Source organism: Embiotoca jacksoni, unplaced genomic scaffold (genome assembly GCF_022577435.1).
Source record: "Embiotoca jacksoni isolate LCO1_2020_lvr unplaced genomic scaffold, fEmbJac1.0.p SCAF_23, whole genome shotgun sequence".
Classification (NCBI taxonomy): domain Eukaryota; kingdom Metazoa; phylum Chordata; class Actinopteri; family Embiotocidae; genus Embiotoca; species Embiotoca jacksoni.
The window spans coordinates 1,808,907-1,832,047 of record NW_027185374.1 but is presented as its reverse complement, the minus strand read 5'-3'; the positions used below and the strand labels follow the sequence as shown (position 1 = coordinate 1,832,047).

Below are 23,141 nucleotides of genomic sequence, written 5' to 3'. Positions count from 1 at the left end.
TAGTTTGGAGAGTTTAGAGAGAGAGATAGTTTGGAGATTTAGGAGAGTGAGGAGAGAAGGAGAGGTGATAAGATGGAGCCAGCTAGGAAGAGGAGGATTTCCCCTGTGAGAACACTTTGATTTGATAACTCCTAATAAGCTAAATCTAACTCTATTTCAGACACATTAGGTTTGCTTATCAAGAACTGTATTTTTCACAGTTTCTTATTTTATTCAAAGGTGAGGTGTTTATTGTGCTCCAAGGAGTTGGGGTACAATAACAACACCTCATCCATGCTGAGGCGTTACCGTGCCTTGCATGAGAATAAGGAGGAAACTGGAGCTTCACCCAGCCAAGGTAAGTCATTACAATATTACAAATGCACCATCACAATTTTTCCCTGTTCACTTTTGTTTATTGTGCAAATAAAGACAGGTAACAGACACTGTATTTATTCTCTTTTAACCAGCCACCAGAAAACAAGAGCTGGATGAAGCCCTCGTCTCCATGATAGTGAAGGACACACAGCCCTTCAGTATTGTGGATGATGTTGGATTCAGGGCATTTGTGTCCAAACTGGATCCTAATTATGTCCTCCCTACAAGGCAGGTATGTATGGGTGCATGCATGAAACAAATGAGTACTTTATTGTGTCTCACAGTTCAGCACTATGTATTTTTTCCTTTAGGCTCTGAAGGCCATGGTGGAGGCCAAGTATGAGTCAGCTGAGGAGAAGGAGAAGGCTAAAGTGGAAAAGGTGGCTGCTGTTAGCCTTACTTCTGACATGTGGACATCCACAAAACCAAAAACTGTTGAGAAACTGTTATTTCTGAATAAAAATGAATAAAATGTCCCCTGTCCTGTACATCATTGTCCAAGTTACACAAGCATATTCAGTCCCCTCTTCCTAGTTCCACAAACACTTCCACTGTCCTCTGCCTGCTTAAGCCCATGCCATTTTCCTAAAGTGACAGAAAAACATTATTACACAACCTGCCATATCATATGATACGACCATTTTGGGAAAATTTACACACACAGAATACATTCAAAAAATATTTTATTATGCACATATATGATAATTTATGTACAGAAATTATTTGGTCATACATTTTTGTAATTCATAGTCATTCCCAACAGCCATAACAGACACAAACATTCAATGCATCACATGATGTGGTTCAGATACAGCTGCCTGTGATTATACACTTGGCCAGCAGGTGGTTTCGTGTGCACATGAAGCTTCTAGAAATGAACCCTTTCTAGAACCAATTGGCTGAAGTGGTTCGATGCCTCATGAGGCTTCATCTCACCATCACTAGTTGTAACCTTGGCCAGATCTGTGCCTTCCCACAACTCTGTCTCTGAGCTCCTTGGACAGTTCCTTCGACCTCATGATTCTCATTTGCTCTGACATGCACTGTGAGCTGGAAGGTCTTATATAGACAGGTGTGTGCCTTTCCTAATCAAGTCCAATCAGTTTAATTAAACACAGCTGGACTCCAATGAAGGAGTAGAACCATCTCAAGGAGGATCAGAAGAAATGGACAGCATGTGAGTTAAATATAAATACTTATGACCATGTGATATTTCAGTTATTCGTTTTTAATAAATTTGCACAAATTTCTACATTTCTGTTTTTTTCTGTCAAGATGGGGTGCTGAGTGTACATTAATGAGAAATAAAATGAACTTTTTTGATTTTAGCAAATGGCTGCAATGAAACAAAGAGTGAAAAATGTAAAGGGGTCTGAATACTTTCCGTACCCACTGCACCTCTTGCGCTTTTTGTGCAACATAAAGTCAACGAGGTGTGCCCTGGATGTTCAATAGAAAACGTCTGGTGACGGTGAAATACTCCCTGTGGGCAAAATGTAGGGCTTCTTGTGATTTGATTTGATTTTTTTATTTTTCAAACTGCTGGGTGTTATGTGTGGTTTTTAGAGCAGGGAAGAGAAGTGCAATACATGTGTAGTGAAATTATCACTTTTTTTTTTTAAGATGATGCTCAACGATAGGCTGCACGTGACGTCCACGTGTTCCTCTCGTGTACCTCTGGTGTTATCGTCTCTCGTAGGTTTCTCACATTTTGGGGGCGTTCACGTGTGCAGAAACTCCAGAGTTGACATATTTCCGACCGCCCTGGAAAGACAACGTAGCTCCATCAGGACCGCGTGCCAACCTCAACTTTTATTTATTTTGTTTTTGTTTCTCCCGTAGGAATCTCACTAGTCACGGTTTGGGAAGCAAACGGGAGAAAAACAAAACACAAAAAGCAAACTTTTTAAGCTGCTGTTTTAAAGACCACAACAATGAAGCTGGCTCTTATCCGCAGCGCGTGTAGCAGTCTTCGGCTACATCCAGCCCGAGCAGGAAGCCGGCTGAGCGGGTTGTCTCGGAGACCTCTCGGTGCCGCCAGCGGCCGGTTGATGCTCCGGACCAGCGCGACCTCCAGCAGCGGCGTCCATCCGAAATTTACCGTCGACTTTGGGAAACGGACCCAGAAGGGCGATGCGTCTGAATGCGACGGTTCCGTGAGGTAATAAATAACTCTGGTTTTAGTCACACGGTGCGCGGCTGCTCGTCATTGAATCACTGTCGTCTTTGTTGAACCTGTGATCGAAAATGAGCTTCGGCTGAGTTGTAATTAGGTTTTTAATGATAAAAACGTTCATTTGCATCACCGGCGGTTTTTTTTTTTGGCTGCTGGTTTGCAGCCAGTTCTTCACGTGCACCCCCCCCCCCCCCCTCCTGCACCCCCCTCCCCCCTCCTGCACCTCCCCTGCACCTCCCACCTCCTCCCCCACCTGGTATTATCAGAGGGACTCCAGATAGCTGATGTAACATTTCTCTGCTGTTGCCAAAACGGAGTTGAAACGCACATGGACGGTTGATGATGCTGCATAGTTTTACTGTGACGTCATGAGACACGTGTAACACCCCAGTAGGAGTGAGTTTGCTTGAGTCGGTGCTGTTTGAAATTGTGTGATATGCAGTTATTGTAAATCGTGCTGGTTTATGTGGTTCGATACTTATACATAAAATAAAAATCGATTTTGCTGATAGTTCAGTATAAATGCTCTTGATTTAGTTGATGTTTACATTTTGGGACAAGATATAGGTCAGTGTGTTAGCTCTGCTTGTTATCTACCATATTAGCCCCGCCCACATGATGTCACACAAGTAGTCCACACAATTTCGGTCCAGCTTTTCTACATCTACAAAAATCTCTTTTTCATGTGGTTTTACATTAACTGCACTAAATATGATTGTATCACTCTCTTTATGGCTTATATAAAGAAACACATATTTATTATTACTTCAGAATTTGTCATTGTTTTCTGGATTTGAGTGTTTCCCTGCTTTAAGATGGTGAAAACGTGTTTTTGGTTTGCTTGCAGTTACTCTATTTGCTTGTGTTTTCTTAAGCTGTGGTGTGCTGAGCTCTCATAGGAACGCTGCATTTTAACCAATATTTTATTTGAATCTGACAAGTGAGAGAGTTTGAGGCATAATTTACATCCTTTGTTTCATTCTTTTGTTCAGTCAAACTTTCATCATCAACCCTTTGCCTTATTGATTCACGAACACAGTATAAACAATAATGTTCTACATGTATGCCCCTATCCTGTAGCGAGTGCCTTTTACAGAATCTTTTTACCAACTAAAATGTGTACCTATGTGGATTAGATATCACTAATCACTTTATTGTCTCTACTAGAGACGTGGTTCAGAGCATCAAGGAGGCAATGGTGGCTCTGCAGAGAAGAAATCCAGCAATCCAACCGTTGTTAGCCATCCTGCAGGTATTGTAAGGGAAAACACAAGTACTGTGTAGGATTGCTATTTCCCTTTGTACAACAAAAGAGTTTGTGAAGAAGAAATGTCGTCTTCTTCATTTGCTGCTATATTCTCAAACATTAGAACATAAAATGGTCTAAAGCCATTTTACTTCCATGTACTTTAACTGACAAAGTGCTGCTGTGCTAGAAGTGACCTTCTTTACCTTAAATTACCTTAAGGGCTATCTTTTTTTTTTTTAGCTGAAGCCAATGAACATTCCTGTATTACTATGTCACTGTTTGTTCTCCTCATTGAGCTCATTTTTTACCTTACAGGTAGGTGAAGATGACAGCGTGTTGGAGATCAATAAGAAAATGGCAGGAAAGGTAATTCTCATTTTATCACAAATTTTCTATATATATATTTTGCTCTAAACTTTTGTTCTTTTCCCAAATCTGCAAAGTAACTCAAACAGTTCACCCTCTGCTTGTCTGCATGTCGACAGATTGGTTTAAACATCACGCAGATTTGTCTGGCAAAGGAGTGCAGTGAAGATGAAGTAAGTAAAACTGACAGAAATTTAAGGATAATATCGCTCATCATTGTTTAGCGAGTCCCTACTTGTTTGTCTGCACTATGTGTTCCTGGTGGTTATGTGTCAAGGTATTCAAAGCCTTACTCAAACTTGTCTTTCATTATGTCATTAATTAAGTCTGTATCTCACAATTGTATGTTTCCTTATTAGATTTAGTGGCTCCTTGAGTTCTGTATTTTCTTTTCTTTACATCATTATTTTTCCCAACATTACGTAACTCAGACTGGCGAGAACCCTCTCATCCTTGGCTCTCTTTGCTTAGCTGGCGCTTTCTCCTTGATCCATACAGACGGAAGGAATTCATGGCAATAGCTCCGGCATTTGACCTGACAGCGGATGATTTGTGTTACAATCCCTGTCCTTCAGAAGAACTCAGCTCCACTGATCCACTTTCACTCATCTCTCCAATCTCTCCTCTTTTTTTTTTTGCCTTCCTCTGTTTTTTTTTTTTTCCATTTTATCTTTGCTCAGTCAGCAGCACTGACCTGTTACATTTTGAGGGTGCCAATGCTGTTTTACCCACTGCGTTTATTTTGTTCTTAGTTGACTTGTTTTTGTTTCTGCCTGTAGATTGTAGAGGAGTTGCTGAAGCTGAATGAGGACCCCAGGGTGCATGGTGTCTACCTTCACCTCCCCGCAGCTTCCCTCACCAGTCGAGTGCTCAACACGCTCGCACCCGGGAAGGACGTAGACGGGTAAAAACCTGCAGACGCAGAAACGTTTGTTCAAAAGAGGGCATTGTTATGATAGCCGAATTTTCAGTTGTCACACAGAAAGGCATAATAGTGAAATTCTTCCTCCGATAAAAGATGCGTAAATATAAAACTGTGTTATAGGTTGTTTGCCTAGAGGTTGCTAAGAATGCTGCAGTAGACATGTGAATGCAGCCACCTGGTCGGTAATAGGCATCAGTTGCGTGGGTTGTTCTGTCCCATTAGGTCTAAATGCATTCACTCACGTGGTGGTGACCCAAATCAGAAAGGGCTGTACAGAATTAAGACAGAATTAAGGGTACAGTGTGTGCCTTCAGCAGAGAAGTGAATAAGCAAATCAGCAAAACCCCCTTCATAATCATCATAAATTAAAGGGAGCTGGTTCAGTCAAGGTCAAATGAACTAAAGAAAATTAGTAAGAAATGGTTCAGGAGAAATATTTTTATATAGATATATAGATGGTGCTTTTGATTCATGGCAAATATTTTCTTAGTTTTTTATTAGTGTATGAAAAAATAATGTATGCAAGAAAAACAAGTTTCTTACTGCTAGTCAGATCTGTCTAAAATTTTAAAACTGAAAAGACTACAAAAGCATATACTCTAAAATATTACTCACCAGTTTTAAACCTTATCAGCCATCTATAATGATATGAGATTGATGTACTTAAAATATTTAGTTTTATATGTAATTCACACCGTTAACAGCACTGTCTAAAATAATGTCCGTTTTGTGGCTGGTAAAAAAACTGACCGGCCATCAGGGTTCCTTTTAATATATATCATATTCCTCTTCATTTTTTATCATGTTATAGGATATCAGATTTGAGTCTGGGCCGTCTGATACGAGGAGACCTGAGCAAAGGTTTTGTGCCACCGATGGCCAGCGCTGTGTTGGATATGCTGGAGAAACATGGTGAGTTTCTGCAAAGTCAAATCTTTCCCAAGTTCCTGAGTTACTGAACACTGAGGCTGCACTGTGAAAAAACTCAAATAAATGACACAACTTATGAAAAGCAATCAACAAATTGTTCATACATTTTGATAGTTCTTTTATTTGCTTCATTTTCAAAGTTGTCCCAGGTGTAGCTGATTACATGAACGAGTGTACTGATTACTGTGAGCTACAGCAGCAGCAAGTGATACTGCTGGTGTGTTCATATGGGACGTGTGCACCATATGCTTTACATTCAAGTGGTTAAGTCCTAAAATACCGTTGCTAGGGAACGTCAATAATGTGTTTAGAAACCACAGAGGATAGTCCATACCAAGCTAACAGGGGGTAACATAATGCAGGAAGTGCAGAGGCACTTAGGAAAAGGGGAGGCCGTTGGGAAGATCAACATTTTCCTCAGATGTCGGCTATTATCTAAGTAATGAAGACAAACTCCACATGATTAAAATCACAATATATTAGCTTCACATCCAAAAAAGAAAGAACTTCCATGGCCTATGCCATTTCCGTAAACGTCAGGAAATGCGTGACAACTCGTGTTGCAATGAATACCACGAGGGGGCCCTTCATATGGACTCTCTCGCGTCGACCATAAATACGACCCCATTTGAACACGGCATGTGGCCCACCAATAACTACTCAGTCATGATTTTAGTGGCTGCAGCTGTGTTTACTTGATGTAAAGCTGTTACCTTGTCTCAAATGTTTCGCATGAACCAGTTCTAGTGAGGATCGGATATCGTTTCAGAGCTAATTAATTAATTTTCACAATATTATAGAAAGTTAAAAGTTAATTGGAGTTCAGTTCAAAAATAATAAATGCAATTTGAGATCATGCTATTTAGATTGCATTTTTGAAGAAGTTCAGGAATCACAAGCAAAGATGCTCATAGCTTTTATATAATAGATGTTTTTATTTTTTTTAAATTTTTTAAATTTTTTTTTAAAAGGGATTTAACCCCCAGTGTGGCAGAGAGATTTTGGTAATAGGATCCTTAAATAACAACCTGATGAATCAGCAGGGTGTGTTTGTCTTTTTTTCCAAAGTATGGAGTAATTTGAGACACATCCTGGGATTCAGAGGGTAGGGGTCAAACTTCTGGTTTCTTTGGGGTCACATTCATTCTGAGTTGAGATTCACAGGCATTTTAATAAAGACTCTTGACTACATGGGCTTAACTATAACTGAAGTGTGAACCACATGTGGCTCATACACATAAGGCACTCAATGAATTAAAGATTATTTTTTTTACTGTTGGCACGTTTCCTTTATTTGGTAGTTACAGGAAAATAGAGCAATGAAGTGACACGCAGTAAAGGTCTGGCTGACTGAGGACTCAGCTGCTGAGAGCATATTTACCCACTACTGATCATTTAACCATTTGTACAGATGCTCCACTGGAAGGGAAAACTGTGTTGCTGGTCGGAGGAGAAGGACCCCTTCAGTTGGCCCTGCAGTGCCTGATTGAAAGAAGTGGGATGGTAGTTCTCAAGAGTAACTGGAACTCCAAGAGCCTGCAGAGACAGGTGTGTTACTGCACATGTGTTTTTCTTGACTTGAAATGAGGCTGTAAAAAGTTTGTGGTTTGGTCCAAGTCTGTCAGCGTCACATTTTTCTGAGTGTATTAATTTGTTAGTGTTTAGAAAAAAAAAAAAAAAATTGGGGGGGGAAGCCATCGCACATTATTCAATGTTTTATAATGGAAAAGTTTTTATCCTTCTTATTCTTTTGCCAGTTACAGTATGTGCAGTGTTAGATGCTGGCCACATGGAGTCACTGTCTGCTTTTTAAATTGCAATGTCATATAATGTGATCAGTTCTAACAAAGCTGGCTGAACAGTTTTTGAACGCTATACAGTCACATTTATTTGGAGATATTATTCATGTTAATTTGTCATGAAACGCATACAAGACATAAAACGCCTATTGAATCTTCTGCACTCCTCAGTCATGAAAAATCTTTAATCTCTCTTTCACTTTAGTCTTTTAAATTCTTCATATCTCATTGCCATATTTAAATTCCTTTTTCTTGGTGCAGGCTGATGCTGTGGTCCTGCTGGATGCAGGAAATGTGGATGTTCCACCCGCCTGGGTTCGACCAGGGGCAGCTGTCATTTGCTGTGAGCCGAGCCCCGAGACAGGTATCACTGAATATATGTATATACGTCGGGTTGAGCTGCATGGAAAATGAAATGATGCTCTTTCTCTTCTTTTTTTCATTACACTTTGCTTGAATTTCAAATTTTGCTGCTGCACAGAAATTACTTACAATTTCCTATCTAAAAAGTTTAAAAAAAAACACCCAAGCTTCCAAATACATACTATTGTAGTCTGAATTTCAAAATGTGTGTTTTTGGCTCAGCAACAACAGTTCTTGTTTATAGATTATATGAATTATGCAACAACATGTATCTTTCCAGTTTATTGTGCAGACTGCTGTAAGAAGCTGTACCCCTCTGCTGCCACTGTCAGGTTAAAGGCATACGCTGTATATTGGGATGAAGCCTGCATCTTCTTTGGTGTTTGTAGCTTCATATTGCGTCCAACTCTTGTTTAACGTTTGTGTTACCTGTAGGTAATAATGATTCATTTTCCATTTTAGATGAACATGCCATTGGGTTGTCCTCAAAGTCTGGGTTAGGATTCCTCGCAGCAGCTTACAGAACTCAGGTGCGTCTCTTTGTTTGCGTTCATATTCTCGCCCCTTTTCTATCTCGGTTGTTCTTCATCTTGTTCTCTCCGCCTCTCTCTGTTTTCTGTGTGTTAGAATGTGGTGCGGAGCTGCAGTCGGTGGCTCCAGGATCAGCAGTACCGGCCCTGGAGTCTGCGCAGCCTCAAACTGCAGCCCCTGACCCCCGTACCGAGGTATAGACCACTATGTCTGAAGGACTGTTAGAAATGGAAACATTTTGTGAATGAAGCATTGTCCATATATTTGATGTCTCAAAATTGTCTGAAAGATTTGTCATGTTTTCGCTGCTCTTTCAGTGACATAGAGATATCCAGAGATCAGATGCCCAAACCAGTGGATCAGCTGGCTGAGGAGATTGGTTTGCTGCCAGAGGAGTTTGAAGCCTATGGCAGGAACAAAGCTAAAGTTCGACTGTCCCTGTTAAACCGCCTCCACTCGCAGCCCGATGGCAAATATATACTGGTTGCTGGGTGAGTGTGACTTAACAATCAACTGAATCCTGTTATATTCCTACTAGTGCTTCAATTTGTCACAGAAACAAAGCCTTACTAGTCTTTCTGAAGTAGATTTTACCACTCGTGTATCAAATGCAGACTAAATGTGATTGTGACATTAATGCACATAGGTTATGCACACCAACAAATATGAAATTCTGAAATGTTCTGTATGTTTCTCTGTGTTTAGTATAACTCCCACCCCATTGGGTGAAGGTAAAAGCACAGTGACCATCGGCCTGGTCCAGGCAATGTCTGCCCACCTGAAGCACAACTCCTTCGCCTGCCTCCGACAGCCTTCCCAGGGACCCACCTTTGGGGTTAAAGGTCAGCCATGAATACTCGGGTCTTTATACTAATTATACAGGACATGTGCTCTCTTCTCTACCTTTCTTTTGACTACAAGGTAACACCATACACTAATATCTTATTTTGAAGATAGTCAATCCAAAATTCATTATCCTGTCTGAAAACAAATGACTGTTTGGCTAAAATCCCACTTCGTAAGAAAAACTATCCTAAAGATGAAAGACTTAAGTTCAGTGGTGTATTTTCATATCAGAACGAATGTCTAACTGTCAAATGGAGGATATTATTTTGTAAGACAACTGATTTTTTTTGTTTCTCTTACTGATTACATTAAGTGGAATTTGGACAAGGCCAAATACTGGCGCCCAATTCATAAGTAAGGAATGAAGTAACTGTGTGATAAGCTATCTTTGTCAGTGTGAGGCTAGTGTGCTACATTTTGTTATGGGGTGGAGCAGTTCATTTAGAGTCCAGCACTCAGCACTGCTCCTTTGTGTATCCTTGTCCTGTTGTCTGCGTCTGACTGTGTTACCGCTGCTTTGTGCATAGGGGGAGCTGCAGGAGGGGGATATGCCCAGGTCATCCCTATGGAGGAGGTAAGACATGCAGACAGACTCCCAAGGAGGACTAGCACAGGCTTCAAAGACCAAAGACATGCAGAGACTCTAGTTTATACAAAGAGGCACACTTGCACACATTCACAACCCTTGGATCTGTGAGTATAGGCACTGTCTATAAAGGCATAGAGGGGGAGGGAGGCGAGTTATGTGTAGTCTGCAATAAGGCAGCCTTATTTTCTTGTTCTCATTTCAGCCTGTTGCTTCTCCTTTTTTTTTTTTTTTACTGTGCAAAAATAACACGTGTTTCCTTTTAAATTGAAGGGCTCATGTCAAAGAGAAAATATGTCATAATATTTTACAGACCTAGGTGACAGAATGCAAGACATGAGAAGATTGCTCTATTTGAATCCATATTTATCATCCAATACAACATGTTGTGAATACAGCCCTTTAACCCTCATTGTTAGAGTTTCTTCATCCACTGGACCCACCCAATCCCACAATGTGTACATGACTAATACTATATGGATGTCTTGTGTGTAATCCCATCATCTCTCGTTATTTTTTTTATTTGTTTTCCTCTTTTTAAATATATCCTCTCTTCAGTTCAACCTTCATTTGACTGGTGACATTCATGCCATCACAGCAGCCAATAACCTGATGGCAGCAGCCATCGATGCCAGGATGCTGCATGAGGCAACACAATCAGACAAGGTGACTGTGGTGATTTGCTATTTAGATTTATGAATATGGCTGAAGAGGGAAAGCAAGCATTGTGTAAAGTATTGTGTGTGTGTGTGTGTGTGTGTGTACACACATTGCAACCTTGCTTATCTAAATATCACCTTAACATTAACGTCCATTGCTCCAGGTCTAATTAACTTGATTTGCATGTATGATAAAATAATTGTGTTCTTTTAAACCACCAAGGCCCTGTTCAATAGACTGGTCCCTTCAGTGAACGGAGTCAGAAGATTCTCACCCATCCAGATCTCCAGACTACGGGTAAGTCTAAACACCACAGTGCCAGAGTCACTACTATCAACAACAGTTACTAACTCATAGGATTGCATGTGGAGCTCTCATAAAAACAGATGGTTCTGTCCACTAGGGGGCCTCAGTGATCTTAAATGTCCTTTCTTATCATCTACCAATGGCTCGTCTCCAAATATATGTTAATGCCCGACTCCTGACTGTTTATATTAGCACAAGTGATATGCATTATGCTGTATTGACGATGAAGAATGCCTGATATCTGACCATGACCGTTGTTATGAAGACAGGAGGTAAAAGTTTGAAGATAAGTCAACATAGTGTTTGTCTATCCTGTGACATGAAAGTCTCTATAATAAGAACTTAAAAGGGCTATAAAATATTTATTAGTCTTAATGGATGGAGTGAGTGAGTGAGAAAGAGTTGTGTTTATGAGCAGAGCACTCCGACTGAACCTTTTGGACCTGATGGTAAGTTGATCCTCTCAGTCATTGAGTCTGGATTTGTTCTACATGTTTGGATGATAGTGTAAGTCCAGCTGATATGGACATCTAAAATGAAAATATAGAAGTAGTCAAATTATCATAAAAGTATAACAGTATAGTGACAGCTGGGGCAAAAGGTGGACATGTGGAACCAAAACCCAAATTTCATCTGACCATCACTTTTCCACAACACTTTTAGATGATCCTACAATATTTATTTTTCTCTCTCTTCAATTCCAGCGTCTTGGCATCAATAAAACAGACCCAACCTCTCTCACACCGCAAGAAGTCAGCACCTTTGTACGTCTTGATCTTGACCCAGCGAAGATCACCTGGCAGAGAGGTATCTACAAATTCTCCTTGTATCTTTTATTGTTTCCTCCTGATGAGGAATACTACTGAAAATTCAACAGGTTTATGTTCTTCTTCAAACTACCACAGAACAGGTTTTCTACTTGCTTCTTAGTCCAGTGAATTGCCCCTCTTCTTCTTCCATTTAATTGTTTGTTCAAAACTGCCATTATTTAAAAAATTTTATCTGTAACTTTCTGCAACAACATGGTAAAGTTTTACAGACATGTCAGTTTTAAGCACACAGTTGTGAATTGGTTAAACATTTGTCTGCAGAGATCTTTTGAAATAAAAATATTTCGGTCATCGTATTTCAAACTGATGCTCAGGCTTGCTGCAGAGCAGTCGGTCTCATTTCCTGCTAGCAATGGGGCACAATCTTGGATCAAAAGCAAAGCGATCAGTATCACACGAATCTAATCAACATAAAAGATGGTTTGACAGACATCTCTTGCTCAATAAATCTGTGTTTTGTTGTGCCATGTCACATGCAGTCTTGAAATAGACTGTATTTTCCTTTTTCATAAACACTATAATTAGTTTATATTAAATTAAAGCATCAGATGTTAAAGTGTTGCAGTCATTCGTCACACGATAATGAAGTTGGGTTGGATAGAGTTGGGAAAAGCTTCTGCAGGGGGAGCCATGTTGGTTTAAAGTTGGCGGTGGGAGCAGCCAGCTGGGTGCTGCTATGACTGATGTGGTATTTACTCCAGTGGCTCCAGAGGGCATTCTTACGAGACCAAACTTGGAGATTAAAAACAGATTTGCCTCCTAATGTAATGTGGGTTTGACTATGTGTTCATGAAACAAGCTATGTTTTTTTTCCATCACCTGTCATTACACCAAACCAACATGAGGAGAGTGTTTGACTAACATGGTTTCCTGCCTGATTGTAACAACAGTATAACCACAGAGTAACCAGTTTCAGCCACGTTATCGGAGATTAGTCAAAGTGCTGAGTGAAAAAACTTTTAAGTAGTAAATCCCTCATAGGCTAAGTACTCGCAGTGTGTCAGCACCTCCACACAAGGAGAGATAAGAATCTCCTGGATTTATTTGTCAGTGTGTGGAAGCCTGTGGATATGCAATTGTATTTATTAACACGTGTGGAAATAGATTTTTACGGTCTGTCAGGTGTAGGCTGTAAAGACATGGATCTTGTGTGTGGCCGAGATATCAGATCAAATTATATGTGCCGTGTCTGTCATTGATTATGGTTGCGCTACATTTCATGCTCAAAGTTGTAGATTGTAGAAGAAGTTTTGCTTGAAATTAAAGTGTCTTGTTGTTTTTGTTTTTCAGTTGTTGATACAAATGACCGCTTCTTGAGGAAGATCACAGTAGGACAGGCAAGCACTGAAAAAGGACAAATCAGAGAGGTATGCTGCATTTGTGCACACAACTTGTCCAAATATGTTGCATACCTTTTCATTATAAAATGATCTAACGAGTTAAATTCCTCACACGTTATAACCAATGATGGTGCAACAGAGTGTTTCAATTGCAGATCAAAGGCTTTACTGGTGGTGGTCATTAGCCTTATTAGCATTTTTATCAACACGGCATCAGATACCCAGATTATTTGGTTATACAGTATAGACACATTTAATAACCATAACTAAAAACTTTCTCAAACACACACACACACACACACACTTCCCTCCATACCCCCCTCTGTCTATGATACAGCCCAGATGTATTTCACTCATATCGTCGCAATGACAGCTAAATGAAATTCTGTAAATAAACACTTCACCTCAATGGGAAGCAAGCAGGACAAAGTGAAAGCAAATATTTGGAGAAGGAGGAAAGTGACCCACCCATCCCAACTCTCACACACACACACACACACCTGGAACAGCCTCTGAGCTAGTTCAGCATATGCTTATATTTACTGCCATCAGTTCATCCATTCTGTTTCCCTTTCATTCCTCTGCCCTCCACCTTCCTCCACTGCTGGACACACTATAGTCCCTCCGGGTATTATCACTGGGAGTGGGAGTAGAAATATGGTGTTCCTCGGTGGATTGATGTGGTTTGGGTTGTTTTATTTTTTTTGTTATTTTTTTTTTCCATGATGTGGAGGGGAGACTTCTTTCTGTGCTCTTCCCCGAGTGTAGCTGCCACTTACTCATTCTGTCTTGTTCCCTCCATCTTTCTTCTGTTAGTTTGACATAAAACAAAGTAGAAAGTCATGTGTTATACATGTTCATAGTTAAATTTTGTCATCAAGTCATCACTCCAAACCTCGGCCATGTTTCTAGGCCTCGTGTTTTATTGCCCATGTGATAAACGCGGCGACTGGAGTCAAAATTTTTGTCTGTCAGTCACTGAGGAAAGTTGCCAGTTTTCTTCCCACAGAGTGATTGGTTTAAAACTGTGTAGAGAAATATTTCATTCACGTAAACCTCTTTCTTGTGCCCAAGTCAAATTTATTTTTTGAAAGTGTAAACATATTGGATTGTAGCTGCAAACACAAGGGACAGATTCATTGTTGGTAAAAAGGGAATTTTCATATCCTTACTCTCCAGTGGTCACCATACAAAAAAAAAACCCAACATCAATTTGTTGCCTCTGTGGTTTTCATTGGCATTGATTTTCCATTTCTCACATTCCAGACTGGGTTCGACATTGCAGTCGCCAGTGAGATCATGGCCATCTTGGCTCTGTCAGACAGCTTGAAGGACATGAAAACCAGACTGGCCCGCATGGTGGTGGGGACCAGCCGCTCCGGACGGCCCGTCACTGCAGAGGACCTGGTGTGTATCACTGTGGTCTTTTTATCGAAGGGTTGTGGGAGTTTTAACTCCGACAGTCCCACAGCTTATCATCGCAACATCTCAAAATGGTAAAACAAAAGAATTCAATTTCAGTTGTCATTTATAGTTCAGAAAAGATTCCCGTCTATCCGAAAGACTGAAGAGCAGAGATACAGAAGCATGACGGGTTTTTTTTTTTTTTTTTAATACAGGCTGAAAATGTTTAAAGTGAAATGTGGCATAATGGATGTAATTGAAAATGTATTTTATAACGGTAATATTCCTTGAAAATAGCATCTCGAGATTTGACTGGCCACAGTAGTCTATTCAATCAATTGAAATCAAATGAAACTGGGGGCTAAATTGCAACTTCGGAAACAAAGAGAAAACTCTGACAAGTGTAGAAAATATCTTCAATTTTGCAGCTTATATATTACATATAAAAAAGCAATACTGCTGCACTGACAACATACTGCATATGCAGAAAGGAGAAACTCATTGAAAATACAAAATGAAATGCCGTTTGCACAGAGGACACTAAAAATGAAGGAATACATTATACTTATCAGTGACATTTAAAACTAAGCTAACAATGTTTATTGGGGTTTTACCATAAGAAGTGGGATTTGGATATTATTTGAGGTGTTAGGCAATTAAAAACTTATTTACGTCCAGTGTAAGTTTCTTTCGTGTGGTAACTTCACTATGTTGTTTGTGTTTACAGTGCATCTGTGTTGTAAAAGTCCATTTTTCTTTTACCTATTTTAACCACCAACCAACTATTTCTTCTTCATTCACTTTTTCTTTGTTGATTTGCTCATATTTGTTTTAATTGCAGTCGATCAAGACACTTTATGAATTTTTATTTATTTATTTATTTTTTAAACAAGAAAGTCTTTAGTTTTAAAGCTTCTCTCAATTTTGTCTTGTCCTTCACACATTATTGTATCACCTCCTCTATTCAAAACGTGTTTAATATAGATTTGACGTGTGGTTATGATGTTAAGCAGTGTTTTATCAGATCACGTTGGGTCAGCTCGACCTGGTTTCCCTCATATGACTGTGCTGTTTCAGAGCTGGAGAGGATGAACACTTTTAAAGTTACATTAGCCTTTCTGATTTGCCAGGATGCAAAAACATTGCCACACGTCAAAGCCAGCCCAGGGGGAATGTAGTCTGTGTGTGTGTGTGTCTTGTGTTTTATTGTGGCCAGAGTGCTGACAAAGCGTTTTTTGGGAAGCAGGCTTTTCTTGCAGTGTTAAGCTTAAAGGATAGACACTTTGAGATGGACTATAGCGCCATTTATCATCTATGGTAGACACCCGTTTGACCATTCTTTACATCAGACTCAATTGTTTGTATTAGCGAGGTCAATGTTTTGTCTCGTTTCCAACCACCACCCTCATTTTTCTTTCTCCCTCTCTGTCAGGGTGTGAGTGGAGCTCTGGCAGTCCTTATGAAAGATGCCATCAAGCCCACATTGATGCAGACCCTTGAGGTGAGCCACCTACATAACCCCACTTAAATAGTCGTTATCCCGCTCAACTGAGAATCGTCTGATGAATATCTCGTAGAATAAATACTGCCCTGAGAAAAGAAAGAAGAAGAAAGTGTTCCACTGAGAGCTCTCAAGAAAGGATGATAGATTGGCCTTTTTCACAGGTGGAGATCTCAGGCCGGCGATCCACCCAATGTTTAACGTTTTTATTTCAGTGTGACCACTTGTACCATAACTCTGCCTCTCGCAACAGCTGGCTTCCATTGCTTTAGTGACCTTACCATAAGATGAATGGCCAAGTGATCACACGCAGACATGAACAATTCTTACGTCTTTTTATCTTTGTGAGGACAGTCACCCACAATTCTAACTTTAAACCTAAAATCAAAATTTGTCCACGTGATGATAAAAAAGACAGACTCACACTCTCACTCACTCACTCGCATACATTTGTGACTATGCTTTTCTGAGGAACACGAGGAAAACTCCAAATCCTAGCTGTTAAAGCTTAAATTATTTGTCAAATAACATTATTAAATTGACAGAAAATCAATTTCCTTCTTATTGTTTGTGGGATTTGGGCCTTGTTAGTTTTCAAGTTGGACTCTACCAGAATATATGGGAAAGTGGGCATTTTTTACTATTTATAAAATTTGAATGGACCAAAAGATTTGTTGTGGTGAAATATACTTATCGATTATTTAAATGTATCAGTAATAAAAAAAATATTTAAGTAGCCTCCTTAACTTTAGCATCCTACTTTGTATAGTCTCTCTTGTGTAGTGTATCACAGAAGTTCCCAACTTTCTGGAAATGAAAACACTTCTTACCCCACCTAAAGCCATGATGTGAGACAGTTTTGTTGATGACATGATGGAAACATATTAAACAGGCCAGTCTTGTAAAGGTGTTTTTGTTTTTATGTTGTTATTCTGGCATCAGATCAGTTAGTTGGAGTCTGTACATCCAGATAAAAGTGGTTGACTTTGATGTCAAGGCTCTCCGCTTTTCTCATTTTGAGCCTGAGTCACTGCTGAGCTGCTGATCAAACGTTTGCTGCACAAGCAAAGTGCATTTTTCTGTTATTCAAGTAATTCCAGTTTACAATGAGCACAATGTTAACAGTCATGCTCCTGATAACGACTTTTTCTTTCTCTTTTTGTTGTGTGTGTGTGTATGACCATTTTTGTTGGTTCTTTGTTGTTTTTGAGCAGAAAGCTTGATTACATGGCTGCTGGGTGGAGAAAATAAACACCGGCTGTCCCAGATTCTGTGTTTTCAAGGGCGTAGAGGGAATGGAGAGTTGTATGCAGCTGAGATTTGATTACTTTCTGTTTTTTTGGAGGAAGCTTTGCGGTCCTGTTGCGTGGAACCATTTCCTGTGTGGGTTTCCTGTGATTCTGGTCAGGGGACTGGTACCCGTCCTCCGCGCTCCATGAGAATTTTCCATCGAGCTTGACCGCCTGTGGCCTCTGTGCCCTCGTCGCTTGTCATTGTGGTGAGCACAGATGCACTCGTGAGAATAGAGCTGGCACATGAAAACTGGTGTGTTTGTGGTGCGGCTTGCTTTTCTGTGTTGTTTCAGATGGAGCAGGCTGCGGACGAGATATAGCACAAGAAGAAGAGGGATAGTTTTTGCACCCACTCGCTGTGTACATGTCAGTTAAGCAGACCTCAAACATCCTGTCTGTGTGGAGTTTCACAGAACGACTGCATGGATCTTTCCTGCAGGGAGGCAGTAGACCATAACGTAGATGGATAGTCGGGCCTGTGAGCACAAGCTCTCGGGTTGAAATTCTTGTGCTGTCCCAAAGACGTGGAATATTTTATTACTTTAGCAATGTTCTACTGCTGGTGTAGTGGACAATACAAGAGATGCACAAGATGAGGAAACATGGACATGATCTCCATCTTCCTGCTTTTGTTCATCTCCCTTCCTAGTCTTCATAATCTTGGAGAGGTGACATGCTGGACTTTTCATTCATTTCCACTTTCATCACCCTGTGGCCAGCTGATGTATCTCCTGAATTGTGTTTCCTCATACAGATGTGGAAAGAGTGAAAAGGTTGAACTCGGTCACGTTAAAGTTCAGGGGTTGGAGAAGCAGATGGAAATCCACGTAATGTTTGACGTGTATGGCCTTTCCACTGAAATAGTAAAAAAAGATGTAATTGAATGGATCATAATACTAAAAGGATGTTTCTTGTCTTGTTACAAGGAAGTGTTAAAACAAATGCGTCATCTTTTTCTATTCTTCCTTTACGTTCCACTCTTTTCCACTTATGCATCTATTTATTCTTGCAGTAATTTGTAGTTTACATAGAGAAACTGAGAAGTGGCAGCTTTTCTGAGCTTTGTTAAATAGCTGATTTACTCCTCTGAGGGGAGACTGTTTATCCAAACAGGGAGAGGTATGCAAACAAAAGCTCAGAAAATCATGCTCGGCCTTCTCATCCTTCCTCTTTCCTCTCTCTTAAGGAATTCACATCCAGTGTAACAATGGGTCAGCTGGCTGACCAGTTTTCTAAGTAATTGCCTTTTTGAAGTCTGTCATGAGTGCAGCAGAGGGATTTTGATCTTGAGTAGTAGACCTTTCATTGGCAAGCTTGTTCTTTTCAGGTCTTTTCTTGTGTAAGCAGGCTGCACATTGCAAAATAGATGTGAATTATTCGGAGCTTTTAAGGATACATCTGCTGCTCGTACAGCAGCTGTGAGTCTGCGATAGTTGTAGTTTCACTAATGAAAAATAATGATCGAGCTGCAGCTACTGATTAATATACCAATTACTTTCTCTTTTAAGGGAGTAATTTTGTTCCATGATCAAACGTATACACCAAATGTAGTAAAAAAAAAGAGAAAAAGTTCTCATCAAATATGATGCCTTCAACAAACGCAGAGCAATTCTGTTTACAACTACCTCGTAAAATATGGCACTTAATTTTTTTTCCAAAAAGACAGGTTTTTTGTTTCATTGCTTAGTTATTATTTTATCTACTTTTAAAATGAAATCTGTGCAGACTGAGCAAAGGTTATGTTTTTGTTTATTGGCGTAACACTGGTCTTGTTGTAATGTGATCGAGAAGCTTGCACTTTCGGTGCTCCCTTCGTTTGTGTGTGTTGCCAGCCTTAAGGGAGTTATCCAAATCTTCAGAGGAAGGAGGCCTGGCCTGCAGTCAGGTTGGCATGCCAGTCAAGTACCTCTAAACTTGTGCCTTCTGTTTGGACAAACACACTTCCAGCCAAAGTGCAGCCACACTTCGATATTTATCCTGGAAGCTTGACTGAAAGATGTTGAATTTAGTATGAAAGAAGTGTTTAGTTATTATGTAAACTCGGTCGGGTGAGCTGCTGTGGGTTACGCTGTTTTCTCAACTCCTCGTATGTTTGTGTGCTCCTCTAATTGTTGCAGGGTACGCCAGTGTTTGTCCATGCCGGGCCCTTTGCCAACATTGCCCATGGCAACTCCTCGGTGCTGGCAGACAAGCTGGCTTTGAAGTTGGTCGGACGGGACGGCTTTGTGGGTAAGAGCGCACAGTGCTTGCATACAGATCATACACACAACCACAGAACTTTGGGGGATGACAGCCAACAAGATCTTAGCTGTGAAGTCAAGGAGTCCCAGATGTGTAAGAGCTTAAGACCTAAGCTTCCCTTTGCGTTGGAGATTAAACTGTAACTTAAAATTGACTCCACTGATGAACCTCAGCTTGCTCTTTGCTGTTACAACCTTTGGCCTACTTTCATCCTAGTTCTGCTTCTGGCTCTGCTCTACCTGCCTCTGGTGGACGAGTACGGTGCTCCAGAGTCCTGCTTCAGCGTCACTTTCTAAGAAAGTTGTCAAAAGATTGCGTAAAAAAAACAGGAGAGGGGAAGGAAGCAGGTTGATCATCTTAAGAGCCCCTGGAATGCCTTAGAGTAAACCACACTAATCCCTTCAACGTCAAAGCATACTTGAATATTTCCATTTTTATCGGTCTATCTATCCTGCTGCTCTCTTTCTGACTTCATTTACTTTGGCCGCAGAAATCTGATTGGAATGTATGTGCGAGTCTGTGGGGTTTGCCAGGTGCATTTGATAAACATGGAAATCTCCGCAAGGCTTATATTTACGTGTTTGTGCCACATGTTTTCTGCGTAATAGCCTCTGGTAAAAGGTTGACTGTTTCTACAAACACACCATTCACCCAAGCTGTCACGTGTTAGTTGGGCGAATGTGGAGGCAGTGTGGACGGAGAGTTGGATTTCACAACATGAAGCAAGGAGGCGTTTTGAACCTCCACTTCTGTCCACCCTACTCGTTTTCCATCTGTCTGTCTTGTTGCCTCCCTTCCCTGTCTGTGTGTTTGTTACCTGACTCTCAGGTATGCCAGGAACTCGACCTCCCTCCTTTTTCTCCCGTGGCAGCTGGGATGCATATACCTCCCTCACGCTCCCTCTCCTACTCCGCTCTTTTCCTCCGAGGATACAACCTTCTTATTTCTTCTTTTTTAGCTCAAAAGGGTAATAACACCCAATAGAGCAGTTGAGAAAATAAACATTTCTGTGCATATATTCTGGTACTGCCAGTTGTCTTTCTGTATGATCTCATACAGTGAAGTCCGGCTGGAGAAGAAACCAGCTGTCAGATGATCAACAGGTTGTAAAACGGGGATAATGTCAATCATATTTCCCCACTTCATAGAAAAACTGGGTGAACAACACGAAATTTAAGGAGGAAGTCAATATATTTTTGTTATTGTTAACAAATCCATAGAATCGAGTGATCCTAGCAAAAGTATTACTTACTATAAATCTTAATATGTTATTCCTTATGGTTGTAGAACTTTTTTTTTTTTTTTATCCAGAAAGTATTAAAAATAAATTTTTGCGCCACACTTTTGCACCCGATGACGTGTCTATTAATGACCATGAACATGGGCCTTGTCATTTATTATCCAATCCCTCTTACATCATCCTGCTGCCATAAATGCATACTTAAGCACCGAAGTTGCTCAAAGCAATACACTATTAGTAATTATTAATATTAAAACTAGAATTCCCAACTAATAAAGCAAATATGTTAGCTGTAAAAAAAGAAAGAAACTGTATAATTGTTATTTGTTTTGAGAGGGGAGTGCAACAGGGTGGTTTAATCAAAAGGAGACGGGGCAACTGTTGGTTTTGGTCTTGCAATTGGTAGATTTGAGAAATATGGAATAGGTGGATTTAAAGGATGTTTCTAGCAGACTGCTTAATCTTTGTGTGTTGGATTTAGTGGCATTCAGCATCCTCTCCTTCCAAGTGTCCCTCCAGGCGTATAGGAGAATCTATTCTGGCTGCAAAGCTCACAAAAAACACGAAGAGTCCTGTGTTTACTTTGTCCTTTCTGGGCTACTGTAGAAACATGGCAGTGCAACATGGAAGTTTTATTAGTTGGGAATTCTAGTTTTAATATTAATAATTACTAATAGTGTATTGCTTTGAGCAACTTTGGTTATGATGGACTTGTTAGACAACAAAAACACAACAATTCTTAGTTTCAGGTAATTACACACTAAAGAAAACATAATCAAGATTATTATATTCCATTTCTGTCAATAGATACCCTAAATCCTACTCACTGAACTTGTTTTTTCTTGTCTACATCTTTTTTGCTGTCAGTAGTGTTGTTGCAATCGCGTATCTTAGAAATCTATTTGATGGCAACAGTGTTTTTCTAATAGGATTGATGACTAAAACTATTTAAAAAAAATTAGACGAAATTATTATGTCTGACAATGATGTATAGTAAGCACACCCACGTTTCTTTAATTATGGGGTCCCTGTTTTATGGATGCACATGCATTTACAGTTCTTTTCATGTGGCAAGAGAAAGCACACAAACTCTTTGTGAACTCAGAGGTTTGTGGGGGTAATAATGAACTTACTCACAGCCATGTTTCATCATGCTCAGTATTATTGTGGTGTTTTTCAAGTCACTTTGGAATCTGGGTTTAAAATGGAGAAATGCTGTTTTTGGTGGGAGCTGTAGAGAAATGCATTCCACATGCCAGATGTGTGCGATTCCCATATCATTAACCGTCTGGAGTGCCAAACGCAGATAACCCCCAGATTCTGATTTATTGTAAGATTGCCCACACTAAAAAGTCTCCCTAAACTAGAGCAACCAACTAAGTATTGGTTAAGGCTTGTGGATAAGTGCCCACTGAGACATGAGTGAATTCAGCATTTTTTTTTAAATCCAATCCTACCGAGTCCTAGTTTTTTAAAACCTACTGACCTCAAGACATACAGTTCTCAGACTCGCTCACATGTCAACATACAGAATTGCATTTAATAGATAAACATTTCCTTGGACTCATTTGTTTTATTATAGATTTTTAGTCCGATGGGACATTAATTCTTCCTAAATTTCTTTTACCTAAAGTGGTTTGTGAATCCGAATCTAAATATGCAAACTAAATGTTAAGCTGTGACATACTATTACTGCATAGTTTCAGAAGAAGTCACTGATTTGGATAAGAGATGAGTAATAAACATCAAGTTTTATGATCAATTAATCATTTAACTTAAATGTTGCTGCAAAGAATGCAGAAAAAGGCCTTTTTGTTTAAAAGAACGTCTTCTTTTACTCAAAATATCTGAAGACACTTTAAAAATAACGAAAACAATCGTTCAATATTTTCGGACATTTTAAAGACAACTGTTTAATTGGTAAAATGACGAACATGGTAATGAACAATAATCATACATTGCAGCGTTGCTCTGAGGGCTTATTGTGGGAAACTCTGAGGTCGTGTTGATGTAGCCTACTTTGCAGCGTTTTCGTTTGTGTTTTTATTGGCAGGTTGCAGCTACCCATGCCTGGACTGATAGTACCACCATCCAGCCCTCTCTCTAGCCCTCTCTCTATACCCCTTCTCTAGCCCTCCTGTTCACAACAACACCGACCTCTTCTTCCCCTCTCGCTCTCTGGACAGTTCAGGGTTGTCA

At 40.0% G+C, this 23,141-nt stretch overlaps 1 protein-coding gene across 2 annotated transcripts in view; it reads left to right on the top strand.

Annotated features, from left to right (window-relative positions):
* Positions 1–2,111: 2,111 nt before the first annotated feature.
* The window catches only part of mthfd1l (methylenetetrahydrofolate dehydrogenase (NADP+ dependent) 1 like), a 36,676-nt gene continuing 15,646 nt past the window's right edge, over positions 2,112–23,141 (top strand). For both annotated transcript variants that reach the window (XM_069158198.1, XM_069158199.1), the window contains exons 1-20: positions 2,112–2,518; positions 3,701–3,785; positions 4,098–4,148; positions 4,268–4,321; positions 4,928–5,052; positions 5,885–5,985; positions 7,415–7,551; positions 8,064–8,166; positions 8,628–8,695; positions 8,793–8,890; positions 9,014–9,187; positions 9,402–9,538; positions 10,070–10,116; positions 10,687–10,794; positions 11,011–11,085; positions 11,799–11,901; positions 13,215–13,291; positions 14,531–14,671; positions 16,101–16,169; positions 19,579–19,690. In XM_069158198.1, the coding sequence (XP_069014299.1) occupies positions 2,292–2,518; positions 3,701–3,785; positions 4,098–4,148; positions 4,268–4,321; positions 4,928–5,052; positions 5,885–5,985; positions 7,415–7,551; positions 8,064–8,166; positions 8,628–8,695; positions 8,793–8,890; positions 9,014–9,187; positions 9,402–9,538; positions 10,070–10,116; positions 10,687–10,794; positions 11,011–11,085; positions 11,799–11,901; positions 13,215–13,291; positions 14,531–14,671; positions 16,101–16,169; positions 19,579–19,690 (2,092 nt within the window). In that variant the 5' untranslated portion in view covers positions 2,112–2,291. The remainder of the gene's footprint in view (positions 2,519–3,700; positions 3,786–4,097; positions 4,149–4,267; positions 4,322–4,927; positions 5,053–5,884; positions 5,986–7,414; positions 7,552–8,063; positions 8,167–8,627; positions 8,696–8,792; positions 8,891–9,013; positions 9,188–9,401; positions 9,539–10,069; positions 10,117–10,686; positions 10,795–11,010; positions 11,086–11,798; positions 11,902–13,214; positions 13,292–14,530; positions 14,672–16,100; positions 16,170–19,578; positions 19,691–23,141) is intronic.